At 37.5% G+C, this 18,038-nt stretch overlaps 1 protein-coding gene across 1 annotated transcript in view; it reads left to right on the forward strand.

Annotated features, from left to right (window-relative positions):
* Positions 1-18,038, forward strand: part of ZNF782 (zinc finger protein 782) — a 101,002-nt gene that overhangs the window by 30,595 nt on the left and 52,369 nt on the right. Inside the window, 1 exon segment of the mRNA XM_046021852.1 lies at positions 11,968-13,869. Within this exon segment, the coding sequence (XP_045877808.1) occupies positions 11,968-13,869 (1,902 nt within the window).

The following is an 18,038-nucleotide window of genomic DNA, read 5'->3' on the forward strand; positions in this document are numbered from 1 at the left end:
ATAATACATGTAATATACAAAATGTGTTCATCAACTTTATGTCATTGGTATAGTTTTTAGTCAGCAGCAGGCTATTAATAGTTGTTTTTGGTGAGTCAAAAATTGCATATTTTTAATTGCTTTGGCGGTTGGCACCCCTAATGTCCACATTGTTCAAGGGTCAACTATAATTGCAATAGAGACTGCATGACCAGCAAAGCCCAAAACATTTACTCTCTGGCCTTTTACAAAGAAAGTTTCCCAATCTCTGGTCTAGACATTATCTAGCATATTTTATTTAAAAAAAAATCTATTAAGTGTCTTTCAAAACTCTATTTTGAAAACAAAAAAATAAACCTCCTTTTAAATGGCCTTGGAACACTGAGAAAATGTAAAGTATTTTAGACAAACGTCAATAAATTCCAAAAAGCAGAGATACTATCGTTCAGTAACACTAATTGCAAACAATATGAGAAAAGTTAAAATCCCTCTATCTTAAAATCAGGATGAATATATATCTTTCAAAAACCTATTTTATCAAAAGGTAAAATTATACAATATCCAGAAGTTTTTATTAAAAAAACATGTCTTATTAGAACCTTTGAACTGTAGATAAAACAGTGCAGAATTTTTCATCTCATATACAGTTCACATTTAAACAGCACAAGTATGAACTATACAGATCTACCTATACATGGATTTTTTTCAATAAATGCAATAAAGTACTGTAGATGTATTTTCTTTTATTTTCTTAATAATATTTTCTTTTTTCTAGCTTACTTTGTTGTAAAAATACAGTATATAAAATACATGTAAATTACAAAATATGTGTTAACTGTGTTTATCTTATTGCTAAGGCTTCTGGTCAACAGTAAGCTGTAAGTAGTTAAGTTTTTGGGGAATCAGAAGTTAGACACAGATTTTCCAACTGCATGGGGAGTGGTCAGCACCCCTTGGCCAGTTGACCCTTGAAACACATGGGTCAAGTGTACTTTTTTTTTTTAGATTTTTATTATTTATTTATTTGATAGACAGAGATTACAAGTAGGCAGAGAGGCAGGCAGAGAGAGAGGAGGAAGCAGGTTCCCTGCTAAGCAGAGAGCCTGATGTGGGGCTCAATCCCAGGACCCTGAGACCATGACCTGAGCCGAAGGTAGAGGCTTCAACCTACTGAGCCACCCAGGCGCCCCCTCAAATGTACTTTTTTTAACAAGAAAGAAAGTTGTAAAAGAAAGCTTAAGTAAAGTAAGAAAATATAATACAAACTATAATAGTATCAATTATATAGCAAAGATAATCTTTGGAATAAAAGTAAATTAAATAGCTAACCTCAGCCAGAAAAAGGAAAGAAAGCACTCTTACTTATTATAAGTTAGGGGACAGATTCCTACTTGTGTAATATAATCTTGGAATATTTTAGCCTATACTTCATTTCTTTTGTAAACTCTTAAATCATGGGATGGATGTGTCAAGTTATTGAATGAGATGAGCTCCTTTTCTCCCCTGGATTATGATCCCCACCCCCAAAAGAATTGTCCGTTTCATTCCTCTACTTCGATATGTATTATATGATAAATATTTTTATTTATTTTTTTAAAGATTTAATTTATTTATTTAACAGAGAGAGAGAGATTACAAGTAGGCAGAACAGCAGCCAGAGAGGGGAGGAAGCAGGCTCCCTGCTGAGGAGAGAGCCCGATGCGGGGCTCGATCCCAGGACCCTGAGATCATGACCTGAGCTGAAGGCAGAGGCTTATCCCACTGAGCCACCCAGGCACCCCTATATGATAAATATTTTTAATAACATTGTAGATTGATTCCAAAATGAGGTGGAGATAACTATTTCATACTGATTCATTCAGAAGACACTATTCATAAATGCAATGCCCAAGTCAAATTTCTAGGATTTTTTGAATCCTCAGGCTAGGTCAGCAATCCATCTGAGCCCTTGTATAAGCTCCCTAGGTAATTCTGAGCACACTGCTTTTTATGGACCACTGACATATTGCAGAAGGATGAAATATTATCATAGTGAGGGTTTCATTTTGGAAAAGGGAGCAAAGCTGCATAAAATATATTTCATATCATATAAAGTACTGTTGATTAAAAGATGAACCAGTATTTTAAATACAACCAAGAAAGAGAAAATTGCTGCCCATTTAACTATGGACATGCCATCAATTTTAAAATGACTCCTAAAAAAAAAAAAAAAAAAGACTCCTGATTTGGGTTGTGATAATTTACTTTAAAAGTCATATGAGTCGGAGGAGGAGTCAAGATGGCGGAGAAGTAGCAGCCTGAGACTACATCAGGTAGCAGGAGATTAGCTCGATAGCTTATCTAAACATTGCAAACACCTACAAATCCAATGGGAGAGCGAAGAGAAGAAGAACAGCAACTCTAGAAACAGAAAATCAACCACTTTCTGAAAGGTAGGACTGGCGGAGAAGTAAATCTAAAATGACGGGAAGATAGACCGCGGGGGGAGGGGCCGGCACCCGGCAAGCGGCGGAGGAACAGAGCACAAAATCAGGACTTTTAAAAGCCTGTTCCACTGAGGGACATTGCTCCAGAGGCTAAACCAGGGTGAAGCCCACGCGGGGTCAGCGTGGCCCCAGGTCCCGCAGGGTCACAGAAGGATCGGGGGTGTCAGAGAGTCGGAGAGCTCAAGGTATTAGAACGGAGAAGCCGGCTGCAGAAACAGAGCCGAGGACTGAACTCTCAGCTCAGGGTTACCTTGAACTGGTCGCGGGCTGGGTGAGCTCGGAGCGCGGCTAGAGGCTGGGGATACGGGAGTGATTGGGTGCTGTCCTCTGGGGGCGCACTGAGGAGTGGGGCCCCAGGCTCTCGGCTCCTCCGGGCCCGGAGACTGGGAGGCCGCCATTTTCATTCCCATCCTCCGGAACTCTACGGAAAGCGTTCAGGGAACAGAAGCTCCCAAAAGCGAACCCGAGCCGATTACTTAGTCCGGCCGCCGGTAAGGGCGGTGCAATCCCGCCTCGGGCAAAGACACTTGAGAGTCACTACAACAGGCCCCTCCACCAGAAGATCAACAAAATATCCAGCCAGGACGAAGTTCATCTATCAAGGAAAGTAGGTTCATTTCCTAAGACAGCTGCGCAATTCCAGAGGAGGAGAAAGCAAAGCACGGAACTCATGGCTTTCTCCCCATGATTCTTTAGTCTTGCGGCTACTTTATTTTTTTTTTCTCTTTTTTCAATTTTTTTTCTTTTTTTTTCTTCTGCTAAATGTTTTAAAACTTTTACCCTTTTCTTTTTTAACGTTTTTTGACTAGTTTATCTAAATATATATATATATTTTCTTTTTTATATTTTTTCTTAATTTGTTTTATTTTTAAAATTTTTTTCTTTTTTTTTTTTCAGAACCTGTTTTTATCCCCTTTCTCCACCCCACAATTAGGGGTCTCTTCTGACTTGGTTACAGCGCATTTTTCTGGGGTCTTTGCCACCCTTTTAGTAGTTTATTTGCTCCTTCATATCCTCTTATCTGGACAAAATGACAAGGCAGAAAAAATCACCACAAACAAAAGAACAAGAGACAGTACCGAAGGCTAGGGACCTAATCAACACAGACATTGGTAATATGTCAGATCAAGAGTTCAGAATGACGATGCTGAACATTCTAGCCGGGCTCGAAAAAGGCATGGAAGATATTAGAGAAACCCTCTCTGGAGATATTAAAGCCCTTTCTGGAGAAATTAAAGAACGAAAATCTAACCAAGTTGAAATCAAAAAAGCTATTAATGAGATGCAATCAAAAATGGAGGCTCTCACTGCTAGGATAAATGAGGCAGAAGAAAGAATTAGTGATATAGAAGACCAAATGACAGAGAATAAGGAAGCCGAGCAAAAGAGGGACAAACAGCTACTGGACCATGAGGGGAGAATTCGAGAGATAAGTGACACCATAAGACGAAACAACATTAGAATAATTGGGATTCCAGAAGAAGAAGAAACAGAGAAGGGAGCAGAAGGTCTATTGGAGAGAATTATTGGAGAGAATTTCCCTAATATGGCAAAGGGAACAAGCATCAAAATCCAGGAGATGCAGAGAACCCCCCTCAAAGTCAACAAGAATAGGTCCACACCCCGTCACCTAATAGTAAAATTGACAAGTCTTAGTGACAAAGAGAAAATCCTGAAAGCAGCCCGAAAAAAGAAGTCTGTAACATACAATGGTAAAAATATTAGATTGGCAGCAGACTTATCCACAGAGACCTGGCAGGCCAGGAAGAGCTGGCATGATATATTCAGAGCACTAAACGAGAAAAACATGCAGCCAAGAATACTCTATCCAGCTAGGCTTCTATTGAAAATAGAAGGAGAGATCAAAAGCTTCCAGGACAAACAAAAACTGAAAGAATTTGCAAACACCAAACCAGCTCTACAGGAAATATTGAAAGGGGTCCTGTAAGCAAAGAGAGAGCCTAAAAGTAGTAGATCAGAAAGGTACAGAGACAATATACAGGAACAGTCACCTTACAGGCTAATAATGGCACTAAATTCATATCTCTCAATAGTTACCCTGAATGTTGATGGGCTAAATGCTCCAATCAAAAGACACAGGGTATCAGAATGGATAAAAAAAACAAAACCCATCAGTATGTTGCCTGCAAGAAACTCATTTTAGACGCGAAGACACCTCCAGATTTAAAGTGAGGGAGTGGAAAACAATTTACCATGCTAATGGGCATCAGAAGAAAGCTGGGGTGGCAATCCTTATATCAGATCAATTAGATTTTAAGCCAAAGACTATAATAAGAGATGAGGAAGGACACTATATCCTACTCAAAGGGTCTGTCCAACAAGAAGATCTAACAATTTTAAATATCTATTCCCCTAATGTGGGAGCAGCCAACTATATCAACCATTTAATAACAAAATCAAAGAAACACATCAATAATAATACAATAATAGTAGGGGACTTTAACACTCCCTCACAGAAATGGACAGATCATCCAAGCAAAAGATCAACAAGGAAATAAAGGCCTTAAATGACACACTGGACCAGATGGACATCACAGATATATTCAGAACATTTCATCCCAAAGCAACAGAATACACATTCTTCTCTAGTGCACATGGAACCTTCTCCAGAATAGATCACATCCTGGGTCACAAATCAGGTCTCAACCGGTATCAAAAGATTAGGATCATTCCCTGCATATTTTCAGACCACAATGCTCTGAAGCTAGAACTCAATCACAAGAGGAAAGCTGGAAAGAACCCAAATACATGGAGACTAAACAGCATCCTTCTAAAGAATGAATGGGTCAACCAGGAAATTAAAGAAGAATTGAAAAAATTCATGGAAACAAATGATAATGAAAACACAAGGGTTCAAAATCTGTGGGACACAGCAAAGGCAGTCCTGAGAGGAAAATATATAGTGGTACAAGCCTTTCTCAAGAAACAAGAAAGGTCTCAAGTACACAACCTAACCCTACACGTAAAGGAGCTGGAGAAAGAATAAGAAAGAAACCCTAAACCCAGCAGGAGAAGAGAAATCATAAAGATCAGAGCAGAAATCAATGAAATAGAAACCAAAAAAAAAACAATAGAAAAAATCAATGAAACTAGGAACTGGTTCTTTGAAAGAATCAATAAGATTGATAAACCCCTGGCCAGACTCATCAAAAAGAAAAGAGAAAGGACCCAAATCAATAAAATCATGAATGAAAGAGGAGAGATCACAACTAACACCAAAGAAATACAGACAATTATAGGAACATACTATGAGCAACTCTACGCCAACAAATTGGACAATCTGGAAGAAATGGATGCATTCCTAGAGACATATAAACTACCACAACTGAGCCAGGAAGAAATAGAAAACCTGAACAGGCCCATAACCAGTAAGGAGATTGAAACAGTCATCAAAAATCTCCAAACAAACAAAAGCCCAGGGCCTGATGGCTTCCCAGGGGAATTCTACCAAACATTTAAAGAAGAACTCATTCCTATTCTCCTGAAACTGTTCCAAAAATAGAAATGGAAAGAAAACTTCCAAACTCATTTTATGAGGCCAGCATCACCTTGATTCCCAAACCAGACAAGGATCCCACCAAAAAAGAGAACTACAGACCAATATCCTTGATGAACACAGACGCAAAATTTCTCGCCAAAGTACTAGCCAATAGGATTCAACAGTACATTAAAAGGATTATTCACCACGATCAAGTGGGATTTATTCCAGGGCTGCAGGGTTGGTTCAACATCCGCAAATCAATCAATGTGATAGAACACATTAATGAAAGAACAAGAACCATATGATACTCTCAATAGATGCTGAAAAAGCATTTGACAAAGTACAGCATCCCTTCCTGATCAAAACTCTTCAAAGTGTAGGGATAGAGGGCACATACCTCAATAGCTTCAAAGCCATCTATGAAAAACCCACCGCAAATATCATTCTCAATGGAGAAAAACTGAAAGCTTTTCCGCTAAGGTCAGGAACACGGCAGGGATGTCCATTATCACCACTGCTATTCAACATAGTATTAGAAGTCCTAGCCTCAGCAATCAGACAACAAAAAGAAATTAAAGGCATCCAAATTGGTAAAGAAGAAGTCAAACTATCACTCTTCGCAGATGATATGATACTATATGTGGAAAACCCAAAAGACTCCACTCCAAAACTGCTAGAACTTGTACAGGAATTCAGTAAAGTGTCAGGATATAAAATCAATGCACAGAAATCAGTTGCATTTCTGTACACCAACAACAAGACAGAAGAAAGAGAAATTAAGGAGTCAATCCCATTTACAATTGCACCCAAGACTATAAGATACCTAGGAATAAACCTAACCAAAGAGGCTAAGAATCTATACACAGAAAATTATAAAGTACTCATGAAAGAAATTGAGGAAGACACAAAGAAATGGAAAAATGTTCCATGCTCCTGGATTGGAAGAATAAATATTGTGAAAATGTCCATGCTACCTAAAGCAATCTACACATTTAATGCAATCCCTATCAAAATACCATCCATCAGCATTTTACTGGCATAAAAACAGACACATAGACCAGTGGAACAGAGTGGAGAGCCCAGATATGGACCCTCAACTCTATGGTCAAATAATCTTCGACAAAACAGGAAAAAATATTCAATGGAAAAAAGACAGTCTCTTCAATAAATGGTGCTGGGAAAACTGGACAGCGATATGTAGAAGAATGAAACTCGACCATTCTCTTACACCGTACACAAGATAAACTCGAAATGGATAAAAGACCTCAACGTGAGACAGGAATCTATCAGAATCCTAGAGGAGAACATAGGCAGTAACCTCTTGGATATCGCCACAGCAACTTCTTTCAAGATATGTCTCCAAAGGCCAAGGAAACAAAAGCAAAAATGAACTTTTGGGACTTCCTCAAGATCAAAAGCTTCTGCACAGCAAAGGAAACAGTCAACAAAACAAAGAGGCAACCCACGGAATGGGAGAAGATATTTGCAAATGACAGTACAGACAAAAGGTTGATATCCAGGATCTATAAAGAACTTCTCAAACTCAACACACACAAAACAGATAATCATATCAAAAAATGGGCAGAAGATATGAACAGACACTTCTCCAATGAAGACATACAAATGGCTATCAGACACATGGAAAAATGTTCATCATCACTAGCCATCAGGGAGATTCAAATTAAAACAACATTGAGATACCACCTAACACCAGTTAGAATGGCCAAAATTAGCAAGACAGGAAACAACGTGTGTTGGAGAGGATGTGGAGAAAGGGGAACCCTCTTCCACTGTTGGTGGGAATGCAAGTTAGTGCAGCCACTTTGGAGAACAGTGTGGAGATTCCTGAAGAAATTAAAAATAGAGCTTCCCTATGACCCTGCAATTGCACTGCTGGGTATTTACCCCAAAGATACAGATGTAGTGAAAAGAAGGGCCATTTGTACCCCAATGTTTATTGCAGCAATGGCTACGGTCGCCAAACTGTGGAAAGAACCAAGATGCCCTTCAACGGATGAATGGATAAGGAAGATGTGGTCCATATACACAATGGAGTATTATGCCTCCATCAGAAAGGATGAATACCCAACTTTTGTAGCAACATGGACGGGACGGGAAGAAATTATGCTGAGTGAAATAAGTCAAGCAGAGAGAGTCAAGTATCATATGGTCTCACTTATTTGTGGAGCATAACAAATAACATGGAGGACATGGGGAGATGGAGAGGAGAGGGAGTTGAGGGAAACTGGAAGGGGAGATGAACCATGAGAGACTATGGACTCTGAAAAACAACCAGAGGGTTATGAAGGGGTGGCAGGGGTGTGGGGGGGGAGAGGTTGAGGAACCAAGTGGTGGGTAATAGGGAGGGCACGTACTGCATGGAGCACTGGGTGTGATGCCAAAACAATGAACACTGTTATGCTGTAAATAAACAAATAAAAATAAATATAAAAAAATTAAATAAAAAAAATAAAAATTAAAAAAGAGCTGAGGAATTGATAGCAAAAAAAAAAAAAAAAAATACCGTCCATTTTTTTCAAAGAAATGGAACAAATAATCCTCAAATTTATATGGAACCAGAAAAGACCTCGAATAGCCAAAGGAATATTGAAGAACAAAGCCAAAGTTGGTGGCATCACAATTCCGGACTTCAAGCTCTATTACAAAGCTGTCATCATCAAGACAGCATGGTACTGGCACAAAAACAGACACATAGATCAGTGGAACAGAATAGAGAGCCCAGAAATCGACCCTCAACTCTATGGTCAACTAATCTTCGACAAAGCAGGAAAGAATGTCCAATGGAAAAAAGACAGCCTCTTCAATAAATGGTGCTGGGAAAATTGGACAGCCACATGCAGAAAAATGAAATTGGACCACTTCCTTACACCGCACACGAAAATAGACTCCAAATGGATGAAGGACCTCAATGTGAGAAAGGAATCCATCAAAATCCTTGAGGAGAATGCAGGCAGCAACCTCTTCGACCTCAGCCGTAGCAACATCTTCCTAGGAACATCAGCAAAGGCAAGGGAAGCAAGGGCAAAAATGAACTATTGGGATTTCATCAAGATCAAAAGCTTCTGCACAGCAAAGGAAACAGTTAACAAAACCAAAAGACAAGTGACAGAATGGGAGAAGATATTTGCAAACGACATATCAGATAAAGGGCTAGTATCCAAAATCTATAAGGAACTTAGCAAACTCAACACCCAAAGAACAAACAATCCAATCAAGAAATGGGCAGAGGACATGAACAGACATTTCTGCAAAGAAGACATCCAGATGGCCAACAGACACATGAAAAAGTGCTCCACGTCACTCGGCATCAGGGAAATACAAATCAAAACCACAATGAGATATCACCTCACACCAGTCAGAATCGCTAAAATTAACAAGTCAGGAAATGACGGATGCTGGAGAGGATGCGGAGAAAGGGGAACCCTCCTCCACTGTTGGTGGGAATGCAAGCTGGTGCAACCACTCTGGAAAACAGCATGGAGGTTCCTCAAAATGTTGAAAATAGAACTACCCTATGACCCAGCAATTGCACTACTGGGTATTTACCCTAAAGATACAAACATAGTGATCCGAAGGGGCACGTGTACCCGAATGTTTATAGCAGCAATGTCTACAATAGCCAGACTATGGAAAGAACCTAGATGTCCATCAACAGATGAATGGATAAAGAAGATGTGGTATATATACACAATGGAATACTATGCAGCCATCAAAAGAAATGAAATCTTGCCATTTGCGACGACGTGGATGGAACTAGAGCGTATCATGCTTAGTGAAATAAGTCAATCGGAGAAAGACAACTATCATATGATCTCCCTGATATGAGGACATGGAGAAGCAACATGGGGTGTTAGGGGGATAGGAGAAGAATAAATGAAACAAGATGGTATTGGGAGGGAGATAAACCATAAATGACTCTAAATCTCACAAAACAAACTGGGGGTTGCTGGGGGGAGGTGGGATTGGGAGAGGGGGAGGGGGCTATGGACATTGGGGAGGGTATGTGCTATCGTGAGTGCTGTGAAGTGTGTAAACCTGGCGATTCACAGACCTGTACCCCTAGGGATAAAAATACATTATATGTTTATTAAAAAAAAAAAATTGGAAGGGGAGGCGAACCATAAGAGACTATGAACTCTGGAAAACAATCTGAGGGTTTTGAAGGGTCAGGGGTGGGAGGTTGGGGGAACAGGTGGTGGGTAATGGGGAGGGCACGTTTTGCATGGAGCACTGGGTGTTGTGCAAAAACAATGAATACTGTTACACTTAAAAAATAAAATGGGAAAAAAAAAAGTCATATGAGTCACAGGGCGCTTGGGTGGCTCAGTTGGTTAAGCCTCTGCCTTTGGTTCAGGTCATGATCTCAGGGTCCTGGGATTGACCCCGTAGCAGGCTCTCTGCTCAACTGGATGCCTGCTTCTCCCTCTCTCTCTACCTGTCTCTCTACCTACTCGTGATTTCTCTCTCTGTCAAATAAATGAATAAAATCTTTTAAAAAAAAAAATCGTCAGTCACAAAGATGGGCCCTCTCTGTATATCCCTTGTTAAAATAATGATACAGGCAGAATGGTACTTCCTTCAGGTTTTAAAGTAAATATTGCTTAAATTTGTAAGAAGACATTAGAAGTCTTTCTGTTGTTAAGTTTAATGAAGATAGCTTTGCTGTACCTGAAAGACATCTAGATTCTGTATAGTTCTAATATTAAATTGGAAGTCAATTTAGGGAAAGAGTGTGCGTATAAAGTTACTGCTGGAAAAGAACCATTTAATGGGGACTGATAACAAGATTACAGCAGAAAATACTATGGACTAGTGGAATGGTAGCTATAACACACAATGAACATGTAGTTAATGTGACATTTTTCCTGAATCACTTAAATCTTTCATCTCTTGGTGCCTAGGGTAATGTATTCAAGGCTTTCTAATATTTTTAGCATAGGCCTGATGTTTTTGCTAGGAGTGTGGGTTGTAAAAGGGCAATAACAGTCAAATATGCATAAGAAACTTATGTTGAATAAATACAAAGGATACTTGTAGTTTTTAGGGCCAGTTTTTGAAGCATGATCCTTAAGGTTCTCCCAGTCAAAAAAAAAAAAAAAAAACAGAATCAAAGATTGGGCAAGCAGGACTAGTTTGGGGAAAATAATGAGCAAGTTGAAAAGAGAAACGTTGAGGTTTGATGACCAAGAGATATTCACTATTTAACAATAATACCAAGGTACCAAAACCAGGATAGACCAGTGACTCCCTTATAGGTGGAAAAATTACTTTAAGTCCCATCATTTTGTTTTTACTTCTACTGATACACTTTTTTTTGTGAATAATACCACAGAGAGAATTAAAGCATGGCAAATAATTTTTTTTTCACCATGAGGAAGTTGGTCCCATTATAAACTTAGTGATGTTGTGTAGACTAGAAAAAATGGAGCTCCAAATGTAATCACATATTCTAATGATTATGCTACCGTTTTAATCTATATTTGACTAAGAATCTAGACTCATATTTTTCCCTAATGCAAATTCTATCTCCGGTACATCCATTGAAAGCCTTTTAATCTACTTAGTTTCATAATCTTTGTTGAATTCATCCCATTTACTACTTTTTTCCTCTCTTTTCTATTCCCAAGAGCCAATTCTCTCAAATATATTCTACATTCTTAATTGTTCCTTTTCTTTATATCTTATTCTTTAACCAATTTTGAAAACTATACTTTAAGATGCCAAATCATATGTATATTTATTTCTAGTTTCGTCCCACTAACAAAGGTTTTTCGTTTTTTGTTTTTTGGGTGTTTTTTTTTTTTTTGGTTTTTTTTTTTTTTTTTTTTGCAAAAAAAGAATATACACTTGAAATTACTTTATTAACCTGAGCCAGAAACTGAGGCATCAGATACATAATAGGGCATATATCTATAAGTCCCATTCCATAAGAAGTATGTTAAATATCTTAAAGTATGTTTAATTTTTCTCATTTTTTAGCAGACTCCCAACCTAATCAACATTCAGAGAAGAGCCTAGAAAACCAAGGCAAATATTTGTGGCAAGTTTTGTTCACCAACAAATCACTGACTACAGCGGAACCATGTAATCTGGACATAAACATTTTACCTGCAAGAACAATGCCCTATAAATTTGATACTACAGGGCCTACCTACGTGCATCTCAATTCATTGGCCCCACACTATCAATATTCAAGAAAGAAGGCTCATGAGCTTACTGAGAAATGGCTCCTTAATATTAAGGAGGGCAGAACTAATACTAGCGAGAAATCACTTGTCTATAGTAAAAATGTGAAATCCTTCAGTCATAAAGAGAAGGTCATTCAGCATCAGGCAATTCAGACTTTGCAGCAAGCTTCTGAGTACAATGAACGTGGAAAAGCTTTCCTTGAAAAGACTGCTCTCATTGCATCTGAAAGTATCCACCCAAAAGTGAAATCTTATAAATTCAGTAAATTTGGGGTAATACAATGTGATAAATCAACTTTTATAGTCTCTCATAGCAATAATCCAGAAGAGAAGAGTCATTGTGAATTTAATGAATATGAATGTGCCAAAAACAGAAAAAATTTCTATAGGATCATGCAAAGAACTGACACAGAAGGGAAACCTTTCAGCCAAAAATCACACAGAGAACATCAGAAAATTCATATAGGAGTGAAACCCTTTGAATATGGAAAGAATTTCATCCGTAATCCAGCCCCCCCAGGGCATCAGAGAACTCACACAACAGACAAATCCTCTGATTATGACACATGTACAGAGACATTAGGTTGCCAGTCAGCTTTCAACATACATCAGAGAACTCACATAACACTGAAACCCTGTGAATGTAATGAATGTGGAAAATCCTGTACTATGAATTCATTCCTGATTCAGCCTCTGGAAAGTCACACAGGAGATAAAACCTACGAATGTCATGCATGTGGGAAAGCTTTCAGTGAGAAATCACGCCTAAGAAAACATCAAAGAACTCACACAGGAGAGAAACCCTATAAATGTGATGGTTGTGAGAAGTCTTTCAGTGCAAAGTCAGGTCTAAGAATACATCAGAGAACTCACACGGGGGAGAAACCCTATGAGTGTAATGAATGTGGGAAGTCTTTCAACTATAAGTCAATCCTCATAGTACATCAGAGAACTCACACAGGGGAGAAACCCTTTGAATGTAATGAATGTGGGAAAGCTTTCAGCCACATGTCAGGCCTAAGAAATCATCGGAGAACTCACACAGGGGAAAGACCGTATAAATGTGATGAATGTGGGAAAGCTTTCAAACTGAAGTCAGGTCTAAGAAAACATCATAGAACTCACACAGGGGAGAAGCCCTATAAATGCAATCAGTGTGGGAAAGCTTTTGGTCAGAAATCACAACTCAGAGGACATCATAGAATTCACACAGGGGAGAAACCCTATAAATGTAATCATTGTGGGGAAGCTTTCAGCCAGAAATCAAACCTCAGAGTGCATCACAGAACTCACACTGGGGAGAAACCCTATAAATGTGATGAGTGTGGAAAAACTTTCAGGCAAAAATCAAATCTCAGAGGACATCAGAGAACTCACACAGGGGAGAAACCCTATGAATGTAATGAATGTGGAAAAGCTTTCAGTGAAAAGTCAGTCCTAAGAAAACATCAGAGAACTCACACAGGAGAGAAACCCTATAATTGTAATCACTGTGGAGAAGCTTTCAGCCAGAAATCAAACCTCAGAGTACATCAGAGAACTCACACAGGGGAGAAACCCTATAAATGTGATAAATGTGGGAAAACTTTCAGCCAGAAATCCAGCCTTAGAGAACATCAGAAAGCCCACACAGGGAGTTAAACATATGAATGTAAAGAATATGGAAAAACTTTGAGCCAGAAATCAGATCTCACAATATAAAAGAGAAAGAGAACCCTGTGAATAGGATAAACTATTGCAAGTTCCCCTGCAAGATACCAATCTTCACAAACATCAGAGAACTTACACAGAAGAGAAATTCTTGGAATATATTTTATATGGGCAGTCTTTCATACAAAGTGCAGTCATCATTATGGATCAGAGAACTCACCCACTAAAGAAATGAAATTACAGAGAGAATGAACGTAAGAAATACTCTATACTCAATCCTCAGAAAACTCACACTGCAGGAAAGGTCTGGGAATGTAATAAAATGTGAAAACTCTGTGTCAATTATCAAAATTTACTCATCATCAGATAAATGATACAATAAGAAAACTGAGAATGTAATGTGTTTGATAACTTTTAGCCAAAAGCCACCTTTTCTCAGTACAACAGAAAATATGTAGAGATTATAGACCTCACACTATTTCAACACAAACAAAAAACGAGGTAATGGATGTGGGAATTTTTCTATTATAAATCAGCCCTCAATTTGACTTACACAGAAGTAATCCCCATAAACCATATAATGGCTATTAATTGTTCACCAATAACCATTTCCTCTTTTCCCTCATGCCACACCTAGTCTAAATTTCTCAACCAGTGTCATCCAAATAGTGTCGTATTAATAACCTCTGGCTAGTAGGATGTGGGTGTCAATGACCAGACTCATTTAATACATTCCTCAAAATAATATTTTCTCCTGTCCCTTATTAAAATGGAGTGGAGATTTCTCCCAGTGAAACCGTGAGGCTCATGCACTGAAGATGGGAGAGTACAGGATGGAAGGAAACAGGGTAAAGAGTGACTGGAATGGAGTTTTTTCCTCCATGTAACCAGTCTTTTTGCAGCAAGGAAATAAATTTGTTACTGAGTTTCTACAGGCTTGAGTATACTCTATCCTGATATATACTCACCAAACCCTCAACTAATAAAGCCTATGAATATGATTTCTGTGGATATCTGAACTCAACATATACCAGAAACCTGACACAGGAGAAACCCCTGATAATATCCTGAATGACCATAGTTTTTATCCACAACTCCTCCTCATCAGTCAGGTAAATATCAGTGGAAGGAACTCAACATTTCAACATAGGTAGGAAGTCCTTTACCAAAAAATAATATCTCATCAAATATATGATAATTGAATTGTAAACATATGAAAGTTTTCCAACAGGTTGTCAAATTTTAATCTTTCTCAGAATGTGTTACAGGGGGAGAATCTATCAATTTGAGAAAGGTAAGTAATAGCATCCACTTAGAAATTGTTTCATAAAGCTATTGTTACATATGTATTATGAAAACAGTTAAACATAACAATATTGATAATGTAGACATTCACTAGAATAAGAAGCATTAAAAAGAAATAAAAAGTTGCATAAACTGAACACCGTTGAATGTGAATATTTTCTGATTCCTCTATTTTTTAATCTATGTGTGTTTGTGTATGTACATGCCACTTACCAGGTATTTGTAAGTGTATTGAAACCCAACATCATTATAATACAATTACATACCCCTTGCTCAGTAACTGTTCTGACATCAGTTACATTTTACCACATGTAGATTAATAAGTCTTTTATAGCAAATATCTGACTGGACAGAATCCCATACTACATTTCATTTCTCCTGCTGCTTTCTCACATGTGCATCTAGGGAAGGATATTTTTACTAAACAGTTTTCAAAAAAGCCAAACAGTGTTTTCTGTGTACTTTTGTATTATCTCAGGGTTGCCGTGCTAAAATATCGAAGAGCCTAGATGTCCTTCAAGAGATGAATGGATAAAGATGTGGTTTACACACACACACACACGTATACACATGCACATATATACCCAATGGAATATTATTCAGCCATCAAACAGAAAGAAACTTGCCATTTGCAGCAATGTGGATGGAACTAGAGGATATTATACTAAGTGAAAGCATCAGAGAAAGACAAATACCATGTGATTTCACTCATGTGGAATTTAAGAAATGAAAAAGATGAACTTGGGGAAGGGAAGGAAAAATAAAATAAGAAAACAAAGAAGGAGGCAAACCATAAGAGACTCAACTATAGGAAACAAACAGGGTTGCCAGAAAGGAGGTGGGTGGAGGGATGAGGCAACTGGGTGATGGGTATTAAGGAGGACACTTGAAGTAATGTACACTGGATGTTGTATGGAACTGATGAATCTCTAAAATCTACCTCTGAAACTAATCATACAGATTTGTTAATTAAATTGAATTTAAATAAAACAAATGATTATACAGTCAGTTAAGCAGGTAGGGGAATATTACATGTGAAGATATTTCTAAGACTAATTTTGTAAAATAAGCTTGTGAACATTAAAATACATAAAGTGAAAAAAACATACATTTCAGCATACACACACATACACATATTTTCAATGTCACCGATTATTTTCTCAGCAGTATCAAGTATATTGAGGAGCCCTTTTAAGGCATTCTTCATTTATGATACTGTGTTTTTTATTTCTAGCATTAAAATTTCATTAAATTTCTATCTCTCTCCTGAAATAACCTATCTAATCATGCATGTTGTCTAGCTTTTTCATTAGGGTCATTTTATATGATATCTGACCACCTCTGGCTCAATGAAGCAACTGCTTGGGCCCTTGCTTCTCCCTGCAGCCACCTAGCTCTCCAGAGTTTGGATGAGTTTTTACCCTGCCATCTCAGCTGATGCATTCAAGAAAACTTACTAACTTAAAGTCTGCCTAGCTGTTTTCTTTTATGGATGGGAGCATTACTTTTTCCTGTTCTCTACTTATCTGAGCTAAAACTGAAAATTTTCAATGGATTTTTGATAAATGTTCCAGTGTAATTTGATGGGAAAGGATAACTATTTTCAAAAATGGTGATAAAATAATTGGATAATTGTGTATTTTAAATATACTTTTATGTTTACATCATAATTAAATACTTAATTCAAAATGAGATATAGACCTAAACAAAATAGCTAACAGTACAATATTTGTTAGAAAACAGAAAAGTGTAATTTTACTTTGAGACCAAATAGTAAAGCAAAAAAAGGTAAGTTGAAGTTTATGAATTTTTAAAGTGCTTTTCAAGATTTTATTATGAAAATGGAAAAAAAAAACACAGATTAGGAGAAAATGTCCCTAATCTGACAGTTATATCTGATAAAGTACTTGCATCCACAATTTGTAAAGAATATTAAAAATGGGAAAAAATTATAATTATAATAATAATAATACAAACAACCTAGTTAAAATGGGCAAAACAGGAGAAGATCAAAACGGGCATTTTAGAAAAGAAGATACATAGATACCCAATAAATACTAAAAGAGATGTCCAAAGCTTTAGTCATCAAGGAAATGCAAACTAAAATTATAATGTGATAGTATTGCAAATCCCTTTGATAGTTCCTTATAAAGTTAACAATATCATACCTACAACTAACAATTTGAGTTCTAGATATTTGCCTCCAAAGAAACACTATACCGAGAAAATTTTTTAAGTTTTTCTAAAGAATTTTATTAAGATGTTCAAGGAACTTTTATTCACAGTAGCTCCAAATTAGAAAGAACCAAATTGTCCATCAACAGATAACTTGTATAAACAGTGATACTAGAATGGAATAGCACTCAGTAATAGAAAAAACTGCTAATGGATGTATCAACATTGATAAATCTCAATAAGATTAGGCTGGGAAAAGAAGCCAACCACAAGAATCTGTATCATCTCTTTTCTATAAAATTCTAGAAAAGACCTCTAATATAGAGGGATAGGAAACACATCATTGGTTGCCTAGGGTGGGGTTTGGGATTCACTAGATAGAGGAACAACAGAATGCTTTAGTGTGATGGAAGGTTCTATATTTAGATTGTGATAGTGTTTACAAAGCTGAATAAATGTTTGCAACTCATCAAAATGTACAAAAATGCATACACTTTATATTACATAAATTACATGTCAGTACAGTTGATTTTAAAAATCATAAAATTGAACTTTATTATGTATATTCGGAGACCCAGCATGTGCCACGTGGCTTATTGACTTTACTAATTGGATATTTATTGCCCTCCCCCTCCTGTTTGGCTTTGTGACCTGGAGCAAGTCAGTTCTCCTTTATGTTCCTCCGTTTCCTCATTCGTGGAAGGTGCACAATGATAGTAATTATCTACAATC

Source organism: Meles meles, chromosome 11, assembly GCF_922984935.1.
Source record: "Meles meles chromosome 11, mMelMel3.1 paternal haplotype, whole genome shotgun sequence".
Taxonomy (NCBI): Eukaryota; Metazoa; Chordata; class Mammalia; order Carnivora; family Mustelidae; genus Meles; species Meles meles.